Here is a 15,735-nt window from a genome sequence, read left to right as displayed (position 1 = left end):
AGCCACCACCAGACATCTTTCTGGACCGTTTGGTAGAGAGTCCATGCTCTCTGGGACCAGAAACCATGCACATCCTGGGCAGAGGTGTCATGTCTCCTCCCCCAGGATGGGCCAGTGCTTGAAGACAGGATCTTTAAAGGCCTGACGCCTCTGTAATACGACCCCCCAGCCTCTGCTGCAAGCAGCAGATGGCAGCCCCTGGTTTGCACCCCCACTTTGGGTGGGAAAACTGGCAGCATAAATTCAAAAGAATAGGTGTGCCCTCCTCTGCCAACCCCACCCCTAAGGTGGGGGAGGCGAGGTGAAGTAAAACTTTCATTCCCCGCCATCTTTAATATGTTGAGACCCCTGTAATCAGGCCTTGGCCTATGCCCCCTCTCACAGAAGGTTTATGTGTTCTTATATAGTAGCATAAACGCAACACAAACTCTAGGTAACAGGAGATTTTTTCCGGATGTCTGCAAGCGGACCATGCTGCAGATTTGCTATTGCTGAATATAAAAATGTATTCAAAGTTACGTACCAGTCATTAAGGACTGCTACCAGTTCTACTAGAGTGAGTTACCCCACCTCGGTTCTGTGACCTCAACTGTTACCTCTGGGATATACCACCCAGCCTCATATGTTGTGTCCCGGTTTCCCTCTCTCACTTTAGGAGCTTTTCAAGGCCAACTATCACATCAAGCACGGCGGATCTTGTCCCCCCGTCCGATACACCAGTAGGTATTTTTACCTCTTTCATTAGTAGCACACACACAGTATGAATACTCACCCTCACTCCCTATTTTATTACTCATAGGTGCTCCCATTGTCCTGATGAAGACTCCACCACAAAGACCACAACCTGTCCTGACTTGAGGGGTCGAAACGTTGGCAACACCGCAATACAAACTCCTGCGACACCATATAGAATTAATTCTGGGCGCTCTTAAGTTATGTACGATATTGGGAACATTTTATCAAGTTTATCACTCACTGGAACGTATACAACAAATCAAGTTGATGTATATATGTCACTATCACCCTTCCCTGTCCCCTACCTACACGAGAACACTTTACCCCGATTCCCTCCTTCCTTACCTATCCCACCCAGAGCACTGTAAAACATTGCACATTTGTTTTAAAGAGCAATTTTGTGGCTTTTATCTGTATATGCTTTGAAAATAATTGCATCAGACACGCTGTGTCTCTAAAAATACAACAGTGGACAAAAAGCCACCCTTCATTTGTGTTGTGTTTATGCTACTATATAAGAACACATAAGCTATCGTGATCACACTTTTTTGATACTGTACTGATTGGCCCAGGTCAGGTAGTATATGGGTTACCCCCTTTATATACAATACCCTCTCACAGAAGTGTCACATATTAGAGGGTGTAGTCTCCCAAGCTGAGGTGCCCATTAGCCCTACCTGCTACTCCCCTAACACCTTAGATGCGGCGCAAATATCCCTCCCCAGTGCTGCGCTGTCCATTGGAACTAGTGCTGAATGGACGTCCAATGGACGTGCGCAGCACTGGGGAGGTAGTGCTGCCGTCGCCCAACGCCCCGACGCAGCACTTAAGAGGATAAAATGCCTCCTAAATTTTGTATTTAGGTGGCTCCTCCAGACCTAGAACTCAGATCTGTGACGACCAAAGAAGACAACCCTGCAGAGAAGACTGAAGGTGTTGACTGCTTTGTCCCCAGCCCTACCGGTTTGTCTCTAGCTTCTGTGACCCGTCTTGCTGCTAGCTACCTCTGAAACACCTGGGAGGATTGCTGCCTTCGAAAAAACCTCCAATGAACAGTGGATCTACATTGGCTTACAGTAGTAAAAGGACCTTTTTTTAGATCTGCTGCCTCACACGTCCCTTTGCTGCCGCTGGTGGTGTATGTTTGGTGCTGCTTTGTGCCCCCGTGCTTAACCTCACCCTAAAGCTTGGACCTTCAACTGAACTACTTACCTGCCAGCAGTGTGGCTCCAGGCACCCCCTGTCTCCATTAGAAAGCATTGGGTCGAACTACGGTTTTGACCTCTGCACCCGGCCGCCTCTGTGCCACTGGTAGTACAGTTATGGTGCTTACCTGACCCTTTAGCGACTTTTTGTCCAGAAGACTGATATTGTAAGTTAAATATTTACCGGTTTAACCGCGATATTATTTTCCCCATAGGATAACAATGGACTCTGAGAAATCGGCACTTGGAAAGTATTTCTCAATGTGCTAAGTATTTTTAATTAAAAACATACTTGCATAATTAAAAATACCTGGGTCTTAAAATAAAGTACAAAGTATAATTTTCTAAAATTGGTCTGTATCTCCTTGAGTCATGTGTTCATTATTGATCACTGTGGTGCAATAAAAGTCCTACACTCCTCTACATTAGGGCTAAGGTTGCTTGCCCACACTACCCCTAATAGAGCACTTTGGGTTTTACTTTGAGATCTGTACATTTTTGGGAACCCCTGGACTCTGTGCAAGGTATTACCACCTAGTGGCAGTATCCTATACAGAGTCTGCTTCCTACACTCTCCATGCATTTGCCACACTCTATTAACTCATTGATTTGTGTTGGAAGTTATAAGTTGGCAACAAAATGGGCACTTCTGTATAGTGTCAAGGAAGCCTTGTAACACAGTGAATGGCAAATCTATCACATGATTGTCCATTAGCTTGTGCTTTACATGGTATACATTTGTGGGGGCACTAGGTTGAGGAGGTCTGATTTCCCAGTGTTATGAGCCCCAATGTACCCCAATATAGGCCTAGGTTGTTGCACGACCTAATACCTACAACTGTCCTACCTTGCTCTACATAACCGCTCTGGCTCTGACTTTTTACCTTGTTAGATGCAGAATAAATGCTGTGTGGTTTCTTAGTATCACGGCAGGATTACCATCTTCTCCATAACAACTCTGTACAAAAGTCACAGCTATAGTCCTCCTTGGACGACAGGCCCACAGTACCAGGACATATCTAGGTAGAACTCCTGAGGGTACTTTTCGGGTATATAAGTACCTCCTCTTTGCTAGGCAAACTAGAAGAGAAGCTTCCATGCTGACAAGAGACCCTGAAGTCCCTGCACACAGACACTTCAGCACTCAGTGGTCTGACATCCCTTGCAGGGTGTCCAACTCAAGACCAACACGGGGTCCTTTGTTCTCTCCCATCAGGTAATGGGGTTGGCTCTTTCCTAGGGGGATTCTTGGCTCTACACCTACAAACATGTTCGGCACACGTAGCTAGGGATTTCTTCTCCAGAGTACGTCTGATTACTGCCATGTATTTATATGCATGCATATATCCACTGTTTTAGCACCATGGTAGAATTCTACCTTTTATTTACTCTGTTGGTGCTTTTAATCGTATACATCTGTTTCTGTCTAATGGTTGTTGCAGCCCACGTATTTTATACTAAAATGATGCTGGTTCAATAAATGCTGATTGAAAACATTCCCATTGTTTATTCTGTGTATCTCTCAGAGAAGAAGTGAGCACCAGTGACTGAGCGAAAAGTACTGTACTGTTTCCACGATCCCTGAGGGGTCATGGTTGTCGTGTTCGATAGTTGGCAGAAACTATTCACTCCTTGGTACGGTTGTGGGGCTTATAGTGGCACCATGAGCTAGCTCGTCCATAGTTTAACCTATACTGTGGGGGTGTCTAAAATCAGTATGAACACCAATCCCTTCGTTTTTGTTGTCTAAGCGCGCAGATCCTATATAGAATTGTAGGAACTACCCAACACCAGCCTATTGTCTAGAATAACACCACCAATCTTTCTCCCTCAAACCTGTCTTCACCACTTTCCACGCCTTACCTACTTTCTTCCGCACCGGCTTCATTCTACTACCCATCAAATGCCTTATCCGTCCTACTTCTTCTTTACCCGGTTCCTTTTTCCAGCTTAACATCTGCCCTTGTTCAGTGCTTGGAAGTCTGTACCACCCTGCTTAATTTTATTTTTACCTATGTTAAAGTGTTTATATACCTTGAAAAGAGCAGCAGCATCTTGGCGGTGTTTGGATTGTAGTAGTTTTTGTTCCGACGCAGATGAGCTCTTCCTCTTGAAGTAGGCAAGTTCTGTCGCCTTTGCATGTTTACATCTCCCTACTACATCATATCCTTGGTTCTATAATATGGTTTCAGCCTGAACGCTCAAAGAAACATTCTGTGAGAAGTGTCCGTTTCGCGATGTTTGTCCTTCAATAAAAACACTGTATGCAAACCTCTCCACTGCCTTTAGCAATTCTGCTTCAAGTCTGCCCATCTTTGGAAGATGCACAGGTCCTCGATCAAGGGACTTGGATGGTGCCCATTTCCCCTAAATTATATGATTCACTGGCTCCACAGAAAAAAATTCCCCATTTCAAGAAGGCCACTAAATTGCTTCTAAATCGCTTTTCCTGGAGGAGAAACAATATAGCTGCTAGGGGAAACACCCATCGCAACGCAACTATTACAACGACCTACCATTACAACAAAACTATTACAACGCTACATCCATTACAATGCATGCTATTACAACGCATGCCATTACATCCCATGCCATTACATCCCAGATGCTATTACAACGCATGCCATTACAACATAAGTATGAGTAAGTATTTTAATTATTATGAATTCAATTTTATTTTAATTAAATTCATATTACAACCTATTAATAATGCAAAAATAAAGGTTAATAAAAATTATTTTGATTTAGTCATTTTAACCCCTACACTATCCAACACTTACCCTACTATTACACCCCCCTGGAGTTATAATAGTAATTTTAACCCTACACTATCCAGCACTTACCCTACTATTACACCCCCCTGGAGTTAGAATTGTAATTTTAACCCCTACACTATCCAACACTTACCCTACTAGAACACCCCCTCGGAGTTAGAATTGTAATTTTAACCCCTACACTATCCAACACTTACCCTACTATTACACCCCCCTAGAGTTAGAATAGTAATTTTAACCAGTACACTATCCAACACTTGCCCTATTATTACACCCCCTGGAGTTAGAGTAGTAATTTGTTACCCCTTAATTAAAATTAAGATTATTATTAAAAAAATATTAATATTTAATTAATATAAATAAAATTAAATACTTACCCATACTTAGGTTGTAATGGTAAGCATTGTAAAAGCATATGGGATGTATTGGCATTCGTTGTAATAGAATGCGTTGCAATGGATGTAGCGTTGTAATAGTTTTGTTGTAATGATAGGTCGTTGTGTTTTGTATGCGTTGTAACGTCATACAACTAGCTGCTTGATCACTTCTCCAAGAGGAAAAAAAGTAGAAGCAATCTTCAGAAACCCCCAGCCATTAGTTCCCACATATCCTCCCAAGTCGCATGGTGGCAAGGGGTTTTGCAGCACGTTTCGTAGGTTTTTTTTCTTTTTTTAAATTGAAAACATAAAAGCATTTTGCATTTATGCTCTTTATCTGCTGGCATCCGCTGTAACAGTCACGTGGTTGGCCTTAGCTGTTGCCCTGTAAAATGGCTCTATTCTGGATAACTGAATATATCTAGGATCTATTTTCCTTGAATGTTAAAAGGAACAACACAATCGCCCACAAAATGGGAGACTCTCGATCTGTTTTGCCTTCTACAATACAAATTCAGCTAGTCATCCAGGAACTTTGCTGGATTGCTTGCTTCATCTACTCGTCATACCCAGCCAAAATATCTGTCTTTGCTAAGAATCTCCTGCAGTTCAGGAGAGTTTGATATCCAAGGGGCCCACAAGCTGCACACCATCAGATCGGAAGGGAACAAAAACCTCTTGGTCGCCACCATTTTATCAGTCTTCACTATCCAAATCATTGACAAATATTTTACAAGCAAAATGGACTATGGATCACAAATCAATTAATTTTGTGTATTGTCTTGTATTGAAGGTAGATTTCCAAATGGGAGCACGTTTTAAGGAGGTCTATAGAAAACTAGCCTGCTTGACTGTAGCCAAGCTATGCTTCTCTACCCAAGCCATTGTTGACACAAACTATGACCTTCAAGCAAGTTTTAATCCCACTTTTTAAATTCCATCCCACACATACACTGGCTCTTTTCTGTACCATATCTCCAGGAGCTTAATTTAGTATGAGATCATGAGTTTCAATAGTTTTTTTGCCCATTGATGTAGTACTGGAGAAACATGGCTGGTGTTTAGTCAAGTCAAAGTGCAGTCTAGGACAGTCAGCCATACAGATTCTTAAAGTTTAAGAGAAGGACTGAAATATACTACACAGCTAATTTGGATATCTGTGAACAGACCATAGTGAAAATATAAATGACCAAGGAATAAGCTGAACGTTTTTGAGAGGGATACCTGAACAATTCTACCTAATATTGTGCACATACTTTTTCTCTCCATTCTTTCGCCCATCTTGTGTCCTGTTAAACGCATGTTTAAAGAATAGTAAAATATGGCCGCATATTGTTCTAATTGAAAAAGGAGCTCAGGAGTGTTGCAAATTCCACAAAGGAACCCTGTTTAGCCAGGGGCGGCTGGTGACATTTGAAAGTGGTGGGGCGTAAAAGTTTGAGTTCCTATGGCGACTATCATAATATGTATACACAATAAAGGCTCCTGAAAAATGTATTCCTTGCCTAGAGGGTAGAGAAGATACTGGGTCGGAGTAACACCTCCTATTTAACTACACAATACCACGAAAGATTACTCCAACTGACCAGACGATGGTCACTCAGAAAGCACTAAAGTGGGAGGACGTGAAGGATGGAGAGTAAGGGAGATCGTGAAACTTCACCAGCAGGTGAGCAAGGAAACAATTCCTTTTTGTTTAGTTACCCTCACACACCCTAGTGGTGTCATGCTTCATCATCGGGTCACTCCGACGCCTATAAGTCTGGGTGGGCTCAACCACAGTGTTGGGAGCTCTTTGAAGTTATAGAAGACCAAGGGGACTATACAGATAAAAAACCTCAGACAGATCCCCGGTTTCCCTTTATTATTGGGTCTGTCAGGGTTATTAAAATACATAAAAATAAGGTCAATGTAGGAGTGTTCTGGTCCTAAGACCCTAGTGCCAACATGTTTCAGTCCGTATGCAGCCATAAAGGTCCCAGACTTTCTTCAGGGCTGAGGTTGGTCACCCTAGGTAGCAGTCAAGGGAATTCCCTATTCGGTCAGTGAAAAAAAGGCAGAGTAGCTGCTCCTTATGTGTGTGGCAGATAATTTATCTATCACGTGTGGGTCTCCATATATAAGAAATAAACAGAAAACAGGAAAAAAACTTACAACCTTGTATGAATATAAATGTGGAATTCCACGTTGGTGTTTCCCAATTACGTGCTTTGTTGAAAGAGAACGAGCCCACCAGTGCCAACAATCTGTGCAACTTAGTAGTATTCAATCTCTTTTTAACTTGTGCCACTCGCATCAGAACCTGTACATGACAATACTATGTGACAGAATATAGTGCGGTGGTGAGATTGCTCGCAAATTGGCATTAACTGCATGCTAAATAGTGCGTATTTCACAAGGCATCAAACACTTCCCTTTATACTAAACCAACTGACAAGAATCGTTTGTTACGGTTCAACAGTGCGCATCCACGCTCACTGAGCGAAAATCTGCCAGTTGGTCAGTTTTTAAGAGTGAGTAGAAATTGTTCTGACCTCCAGACCTACAAACATGAGGCAGCACTCCTTACAACTAAACTACAAAAGAAAAAAATACCTTAAAAAGATCATAGAGCAGGCCAACAAAAGGGCACGCAACACACCTAGAGAAGCACTTTTGGAGGCACATGTAAAAACACAGCCAGACCAGCTTATATGTGTCACCACATAAAATTCATTGTCCAATGACATGAAAAAAATAAACAAAAAATGGCCAGTCCTTACGCCTAACAAGCTCACTTATGAGAAACCCATGTTTTCATTCAAGAGAAACACCAGCTTAAGGGACTCATTGGTGCACACCGATACACTTACACCTATATCCACGAGCCAATTAACACTATGGAACACTCCTACAGGATAACAGCAACTACTTCCAGAACTGTGCTTTACAGAGTTCAGATGCACAAATAGTTTTTTAAACTATATTCTCCCTTTGTATGTATGTTCTCTGTCACTGTATATCACACTCTAAACGAATTTTGCAGGGGCTAAAGGGACTGCGATAATAACAGTGCCTTCTAACAGTTTACAACTTGTTAGGCAGACTAGAAGACAAAGACCTGACACTGAACAGACACCGCCTGTGAAGGCCACCGAAATATGAAAACACGCAAAGGCATACACATTAAGACTGCCTTGGTGCTCACAAATAAACACAACGGAGGTGTCACTTGTCAGGCTTTGTGAAGGCTCTCGAAGCGATTCTATTTTGAATCTGTTAAAGTTCATCTTGAAAGTTAAAAAGAAATTCATCAGCCTGGGAGTTGTACAAAAAAAGTAACAGCACGCAATAAAAATTGTACTGCAACTGTTCGCAATCATTCGGTTATGTCTCGTTGCCAATGACAAGGCATCTTTAAATTCCATATACTGATTGGTATTGTTTCCCCTCGGAAGCCGTTATGCTTCAGGGGCTTGTATTTCAGAAGTATTTGAGAAAGAAAGTACATCATTTGGAAGGGGGAGAATGCTAGTTTATAATTCTTTTTCAACCTATGCTGGCCTCCAAAAGCTACTTATGTCTAGGTCAAAAGTGCAAAGAAAAATCACCCTCAGTTGTAGCCTTTAGCAGCAAAAATGCACCAAATCGCACAATTATTTAGGATTACTCTTGTGAGATAACGTCCCTTCAAAACAGTAGTAGATTTCTACGTTTGTACTGACTTTATAGTTTACTTTTGTCAATGACTTCAGTGATTGAATTTTTATGCGCACATAAGCACTGCTGAAATGTCCGACTCAATTGTTCCCCCTGTTAGCACCACTCCTCGCACTGCCAGACCGGGGTCGAGCAACCGGCTCCAGGATGAGGAATCGCTACTGTAAGGTCAAAGTGCAAACATCAGTCAGTCAGTGCACGGAACCAGTGGCTCACTGATCCAGACAATGAAGCTGGACAGTGCACAGAATACAAATTACAGTTAGATGGGGGTGCAGGGGAATTAAATTATATAAAACAGAAAACGTACCTCACAGCCGGTCCGTGTCACCTCTGCTCCCCTTGGCGCCTTCACGAATGGCACTGGAGTGGACTGGCAACCCCTCAGCCCATCCTGGCGCTGCCAGCAGCACCAGGATTGGCTTGGGGCACGGTTACTACACGCCCGCTTCCCATTAGGAGAGCGAGGTTTGAGTCTTTGCTCAACCCTCGCTCTCCTAATGGGCATGCGCCAGCCAGAGTACACACTAGTGAGCATGACTGGGCACGGTGCAAATATTTGCTGACCTTCCCCACTCAGGCCCACTTGTGCTGCTGCCTGTTGCCTGCCCCCTGGTCTGACTCTGACAATCAGGTCAGTCAACATGACGCCGGACCGCCCACCCCCTTCAGATGAAGGGGGTGGGCGGCCCGACGTCATGCTGACTGACATGATTGTCAGTTCTCCCTCTGCGTCTTTAAACTGTAAACTGATTCAGTTTACTTAAATTCAGAGACGCCTAAGGAGCTGCGGGCGGGAGGGCCTACGCCCCAACACCCCAATGGACGCACCGCGCCTGATGTATAGCAAACCTTTCCATTTCATATTTACACAAACATATGCCAGTTACCATATAACTCTGCTGTTACTTGAAACCCAAGAAAAGCATGCTATGTGAAATACTGCGGACCTGGCAGTGCCTAACAACAAAGCACAAGAATGTTTGATTGCTTTTGAGTTCTCAATTTAAATGACAATTCTTAATTGTACAAGTGATGTGTGCGATGTTCATGAAAGTTACCAGACCGCTTACATATGTGATTTACGATTCTTTTGCATGAGTGCATTTCTGTAGATCTATTTCTGTCAAGCATTTGGTTAGTTTTGCTAGTCTTCATCACCGGCATGAATGCCTTCTAAATAAAGTATTCTTTTTTTGTTTGTCCTTTTATCCCATCTTAATTTGTTTTCATTTAGGTAGGTGATGATGGCGATCCTAAAGCCTTCCTTGTGGACATAGCCTGGCCTGAAACGTACCCGGAAACTGCACCTAACATATCTATGAACGCTTTCTTTAATAATAGTATGTAAGTTATCTCTCTTCCTTCCTGCAGACCTCTTAGTAAACTTTGGTTGATATGGTCTCCGTGAATGAAGCATTTTGTTTTGCATTCCTTACAGATCACCAGCTGTTAAACAAAGCATATTAGATAAATTACTGGAACAGGTTGAAGCTAATCTAGGGACCTCCATGACATACACACTGTTTGAATATGCCAAGGATAACAAAGAACAGTTTATGGAAGATCACCAACCTTATGTCAATGCTGTGGCGAGTATATATTTTACTCTTTGTTCTGTTAATGAAGTCTGTGAAATATGATAGAAATTATTGATTTGTGACGTTTCCTAACCAAAGCACTTTGCTGCAGTGTTTGCAGTAGTTGGAGAAAAAAGTTGTCCACTTAAGCTTTGATACCATATTAACTTTGCCTTAGCTAAGACTACCACAGAGAAGATTGTCCTTTCAATGTTTATTTTCCATTTATTGTGACTTGCTGTGAAGACCTTTTGGATCTCTTCTCTGATATACGAGCTCCTACACAGGTCTGGGGCATCATTTAAATGTTGTATTTCTCTAGTTATCAAAACTTGTTTTCCGTAAATGTTTTTATGTATACCTTCTACTGTAGACTTCAATTGGAAATGAGGATTCTGTTGTAAACTCTGTATCGTCGAACAAGAAAAAGGATAAAAAGGAGCAGTTGTCAAAATCTCAGAAACGGAAGTTAGCAGATAAGACAGGTTGGTTTCGCTACAACAGTAATCAATGAAGTGTGCTGGGTTCAAGGCTCTTAACATGGACAAGCTTTATTTGCATATCTTCCCGCCAAGCGCATATATCTGGCATTCTCCCTCTCTCCCTCTCTCCCTCTCTCCCTCTCTCCCTCTCTCCCTCTCTCCCTCTTCCCCCTCTCTCCCAGAGATATTAAATCCACCAAATCAACTAGTAAACAGTGTTCCTCATCATTAGTGCTATGTTGTGCATGAGTCCCATTGGCTGAATTAATGTAAAGCAAAGTAACAACTCCCAGGAGATATGAGTGTGAAATGAATGGGCCTTACTGTAGCATTATGTCCACTTGTGACATGAAGCCATCCTGGAAAAACCCCCTCAGACCCCCCTCCGCGCCCTACAGCTTACCAGTGCCATAGTCCCATCTGTTATCTTTTTGATGCCGACTAGATTAGCTTGGATGTGAGTGGGCAGGGCTTTAGTGTGCAGCATAGGAAACACCCAAAAATAGCAAGTTTTGCAAAAGCCTGGTTTCAGTTGCATCTTTTTTTAAACTTTCCAGAGCCATTGTGTGATTGTGTGCGTTTTTCGTATAGATGAGCTTCTAAAGTAACAGGGGTACAGTCCCCTGATATGGTTGCTAAGTCTGTTAAAATATATTATTGATCACACAGTTTTTCTTTTTGTCTGAGGGAGCTAAATGTACATGAAATATAATCATGATCCTGTTAAATATTGACCTCCTACCTGGGTCATCCTTGTTTTAAAGCATAAATTCCTTGTTGCGTCTAAATGTTAGGGGATTGCATCCGCACATTCTAGGTTTGTTTTCGGTTTAATATCTTTGTCTTCATACATTCCGTGAGCTAGAGCCCCCAATTAGCTGACGGTACTAAAAATTCTTTGGTTATGAATTTATAACTAGTCCTGCAATATATTCACGATTAAAAAATCTTATTTTTCAATCAAATCTGTGTTTTTAATTTGCAGATCACAAAGGGGAGTTACCACGAGGATGGAACTGGGTAGATGTCATTAAGGTATTGTCATTTGTAGAAGTGTAATGATATTCAAATAGTCACAACCATTTATTCTATGCAGTCTACTACAAATTATTTTTTAACTTTGTTTTTTTTCCCCTCCATATCCCTACTTTGCTGCTCTTAAATTGATTGCGATATCAGCATGTGAGTACATAAAACAACCTTTCAAGTTGCAAATTTTGCTGGGCTTTAATTAAAGTTTTTTGCATAAGGAAATAATGTGGTATGCCGACATTCTTGCTAGGTTTTCGCAGTTAACTGTAATACATGTACAGGGATCAAGTGTTGGAATAACTTGCAAAGCATTAGCATATAACATAGTTTATTGTGCTTGACAGATGAAACCTTTGCCACCTGTGAGGTGTGGAACCCTTGAGTTTGGTACTCCTGAAAGACCTTGTTCTTGAAGTACCTTTGGTATACACAAAAGTCTTATCAGCATCAGTAGTCCCTATGCTGGTAGAGTCACTGTAAAAAACTGATGTTGCTGTAACTAGGTCTGTGTGCCATCTGATCTCATGGAGAAACTCTGCCCTAGTAAAAGGCTGAAACCCAAATATCATACGCTGTCCAGGACTCAGTCTCTGTCCCATAGATTTGTATTGCCCATAGACCACAAGATTAATTAAAAAGTGTTGCTTTAATTTATACGTTTTCTAAATATATTTGAGGGGTGTATCTAGACTGCAGATTTTTTTAGGAACATCAGCTATTTTGTTTTTGTGTTCATTTTACCATTCTACATTCCGTTTGTGTAAATGTTGTTTTACAATTTCTTCAGAAACATACCTATGGACAGTGACCTGCTAATGTTGCTCATCAAATAGTATGTAAGTTCCAAACCATTACCAACTCCTAGCTCAGTCACACTACCCATTGAATAATCATGACCTAAATAGGAATCCTTTTCCACAATGAGCAGTTCCAAAGGCCCTCTGACACCACTTGTAAGCTAATGTCACTATCCAGAGAACTGTACAGCGGTCTGTGACTGTTCCAGAGAAAATACCCGGCACTATTGCATCGGTATTGAACGAAGTGGACAAAAGTACAAGATATATCAAATTACATCGCATATTCTGGCCTCTTGCACTTCACATCTTGCAGGTAGCATAACGCACTGATCCTGTTTTGTAGAAACTAACACTTAAGAGGAAAAAGTGTGATGGCCATGTGAACCGTCAGGCACAGAACAATGGGCCAATAGCGACCACAATCTTAGATCCTGATAAATTCGAACGATGTGGTGAATATAGTGCTGGAGTATATTATTAAAATTCATTTGTTTCGACGCCATTTTGTCCTATAAAGTGTAGTTTCTTTACAAATGAGGAATTACTTTTGGATAGACTATCTATACTGTTGAGTCAGCAACTAAAGAAGAGGAATGGTGTGCAAACTGCCATCTAAGCTTCCGGTGGCTTTGATTGAATACACCTTTGCCTCTCTCTTTATTTTCTACGCGAGTTGCAATTTCTGCTATATTACATGTCTCTTTTTAATACTTTGTATCTAAATTTTAAATCTATAAAATCGTTGCACACCAAATGTTGTACCACATGTTTACCTGTCATGTCAGTGAAGTTGTGAAGATCTGCAAAAGGAAATGTATGAATGAATCCGTGTATTTTTTTTTGTTGAGGCAGTTGTACGGATTCTTGCCAGAGCACCCCTCCTAATTTACTGTATAATTTTTTATTCGCCCTTCACATATATTTGAAGTTTGGAGACTTGGGAGTGTACAGTGAATTATTTAAATGCACAAGCTAAATTCTTTGTAAATATTTACAGCTAATATATAAACTGTTTCTAACTGCCATTCTTCTTTATTTATAGTTGGCCAAAACTGGTTCAAAAGATGATGAATAATGGACTTTGATACAAATAATCCCCAATTTATACAGATATGCTCCGACATGGACTGGCAGTTTTTTCTTTTATTAGTTATTTATTAAGAAAGTGGAAAGTAATTTTATACAGAAAATGACTGACCATTTTATAAGGCTCCTAAATATTAAAGCATAGATTTTTATTTGTTTGCCTCTTGTCAACTCTTTCAAACCAGAAACTAAACTGTTGCCTTAAAGTTATATGGGATAATGAAGATTAAGGATATACAAATTGGTCCATGGAACTCCTTCTGCGTTTGTGGACGAAATATTGAAGAAGGAATTGGAAAGTGTTGCAGTAGTCCTGTCTTATGCCGCTTTATTAAATAGAAGCAGGAAAATAGGTGCATATTTTTGCAGTTATTTTGGTCACTAAGTGGTGCAATAAAAAGAAAAGGTGCAATAGAAAGAAAATATTTTAGTACAGTGATGTTATTTAACACTGTTCTCCTGGATTTGTCACTGCAACCTTATTTCCTAGTGCTCACTGTGTCACGCTACTAAAAGATAAGATGTTAGAAAAGTAACTGAACATATTTTCATATGTCATAAATACTTTAAAAAATAAGTATGAACATGATATACATAAGGATGCACATTTTTTTAAATCCTCCAATCCAGGATCATGCCATGGTCCTAGACTAGTCCTTGTGGCATAGTGTGATTACTTGCAGTTTCTGGTAAGTGATCCCAGCTAATACTGATCTGATCTAATTTAATTCTGACATTTTGTGCAGTGCTTTTTTGGGCATTGGTGAATATTTATTTCTTCGTCCTAATAGTTTCTGCAGCTAGAAAGCTGCTTTATGGCAGTGCCACCATATGTGAATGTCTCATCTACAGCACAATTGCAGCTGCCCGTTGTGTGCAGTAGAATCCAGATTGTCAGCTATATGGTTTTTTTTCAAAACTCGTTTACTAATTTGGCTTTGAAACAAATGTGATTTAATGCTATGTTATTGATGTCCATTTACCTCTATTCAAACTGTCTTCACAATAAATTAGTAGAAGGGAAAAAAGTTCACTACTGACCACATCGAAAAGTATTTGTGAAGGTGTGAAGAAAAACTTACTGTAAAGACAAAACAGTAGTTGAGGATAAACTGCCTTAATGTGCTATTTTTGTCTGTGATATTTTAATAAATAACTATTCTTCTGCCATGTGAATGTTTTAGTCTATATTTGATTAGCATTCAATACGTGTGGGTGCATGCATATGTATTTAACTAATATAGAAGTCAAATAGATTTGATTAAGTTGTGTTTTAGCAATCATTGTGTCCCTGACTTAAGTTTGAAGACTTTATAGTGGTGTTTAAAAAACGGTGTCAGTTGTACTTGCAGTGAGCGAAAGATTGTATTTTTAAAAAATCACAATCCATATAAGTAAAGTTGCTTGTATTCAGAAGAAAGGGGTTCTTTAAGCTGTTGCCAAGTATAGGTTCATTATTGTGTCCATGACCGCTATAGAAATGCCTGTCACAGTTACTATAGCAGTCTTTCTAAACGTAACTGACTAGAACATTCAAGCATTTAGTACTACGAGTGTTATCTGTTTGCTTAATAGTAAATGGCACAAAGTAAAAAAGGTTCTTAGCATCGACATGTCCAGTAATGCCTAAGAATGATTTGACTATGTATACACTTTCAAATCTGTTTACTTTTAAGAGTATTGCATGGTATGATGATTAAGAAAGGGATTTTATAATTGTTTCTCGGTAGACAAGGTGTTAGTAGGGCTAGAAGCACCTGTCAATCACCCTGACTTGGATTATGTTACCAATAACTATTTTGTAGTTTTTTTAAGAGTGATTTGATTAACCCTGACTGAAAAATGTCTAAAGTAAAAAAACACGAAATTGAAATAAACCTGTTTTGATGAATAATCTGACAAATTTAAATACGTATATGCCTCAGAACGATTCGCAGCTCCAATTTTGACAAAAAAAGTTCAAAA

General features: G+C 40.5%; 1 protein-coding gene across 1 annotated transcript in view; it reads left to right on the top strand.

The window, feature by feature from the left end:
- RWDD4 (RWD domain containing 4) overlaps positions 1-14,946 on the top strand; it is a 140,502-nt gene extending 125,556 nt beyond the window's left edge. The window contains exons 3-7 of the mRNA XM_086962469.1: positions 10,028-10,137; positions 10,232-10,382; positions 10,744-10,855; positions 11,838-11,887; positions 13,727-14,946. Of these exons, the coding sequence (XP_086818595.1) occupies positions 10,028-10,137; positions 10,232-10,382; positions 10,744-10,855; positions 11,838-11,887; positions 13,727-13,759 (456 nt within the window). The 3' untranslated portion in view covers positions 13,760-14,946. The remainder of the gene's footprint in view (positions 1-10,027; positions 10,138-10,231; positions 10,383-10,743; positions 10,856-11,837; positions 11,888-13,726) is intronic.
- Positions 14,947-15,735: the final 789 nt, after the last annotated feature.

This window comes from Lissotriton vulgaris, chromosome 3_1 (assembly GCF_964263255.1).
Source record: "Lissotriton vulgaris chromosome 3_1, aLisVul1.2, whole genome shotgun sequence".
Classification (NCBI taxonomy): Eukaryota; Metazoa; Chordata; class Amphibia; order Caudata; family Salamandridae; genus Lissotriton; species Lissotriton vulgaris.
Note: the sequence above shows the minus strand (reverse complement) of the source record. Positions and strands in the feature narration are given on the sequence as shown.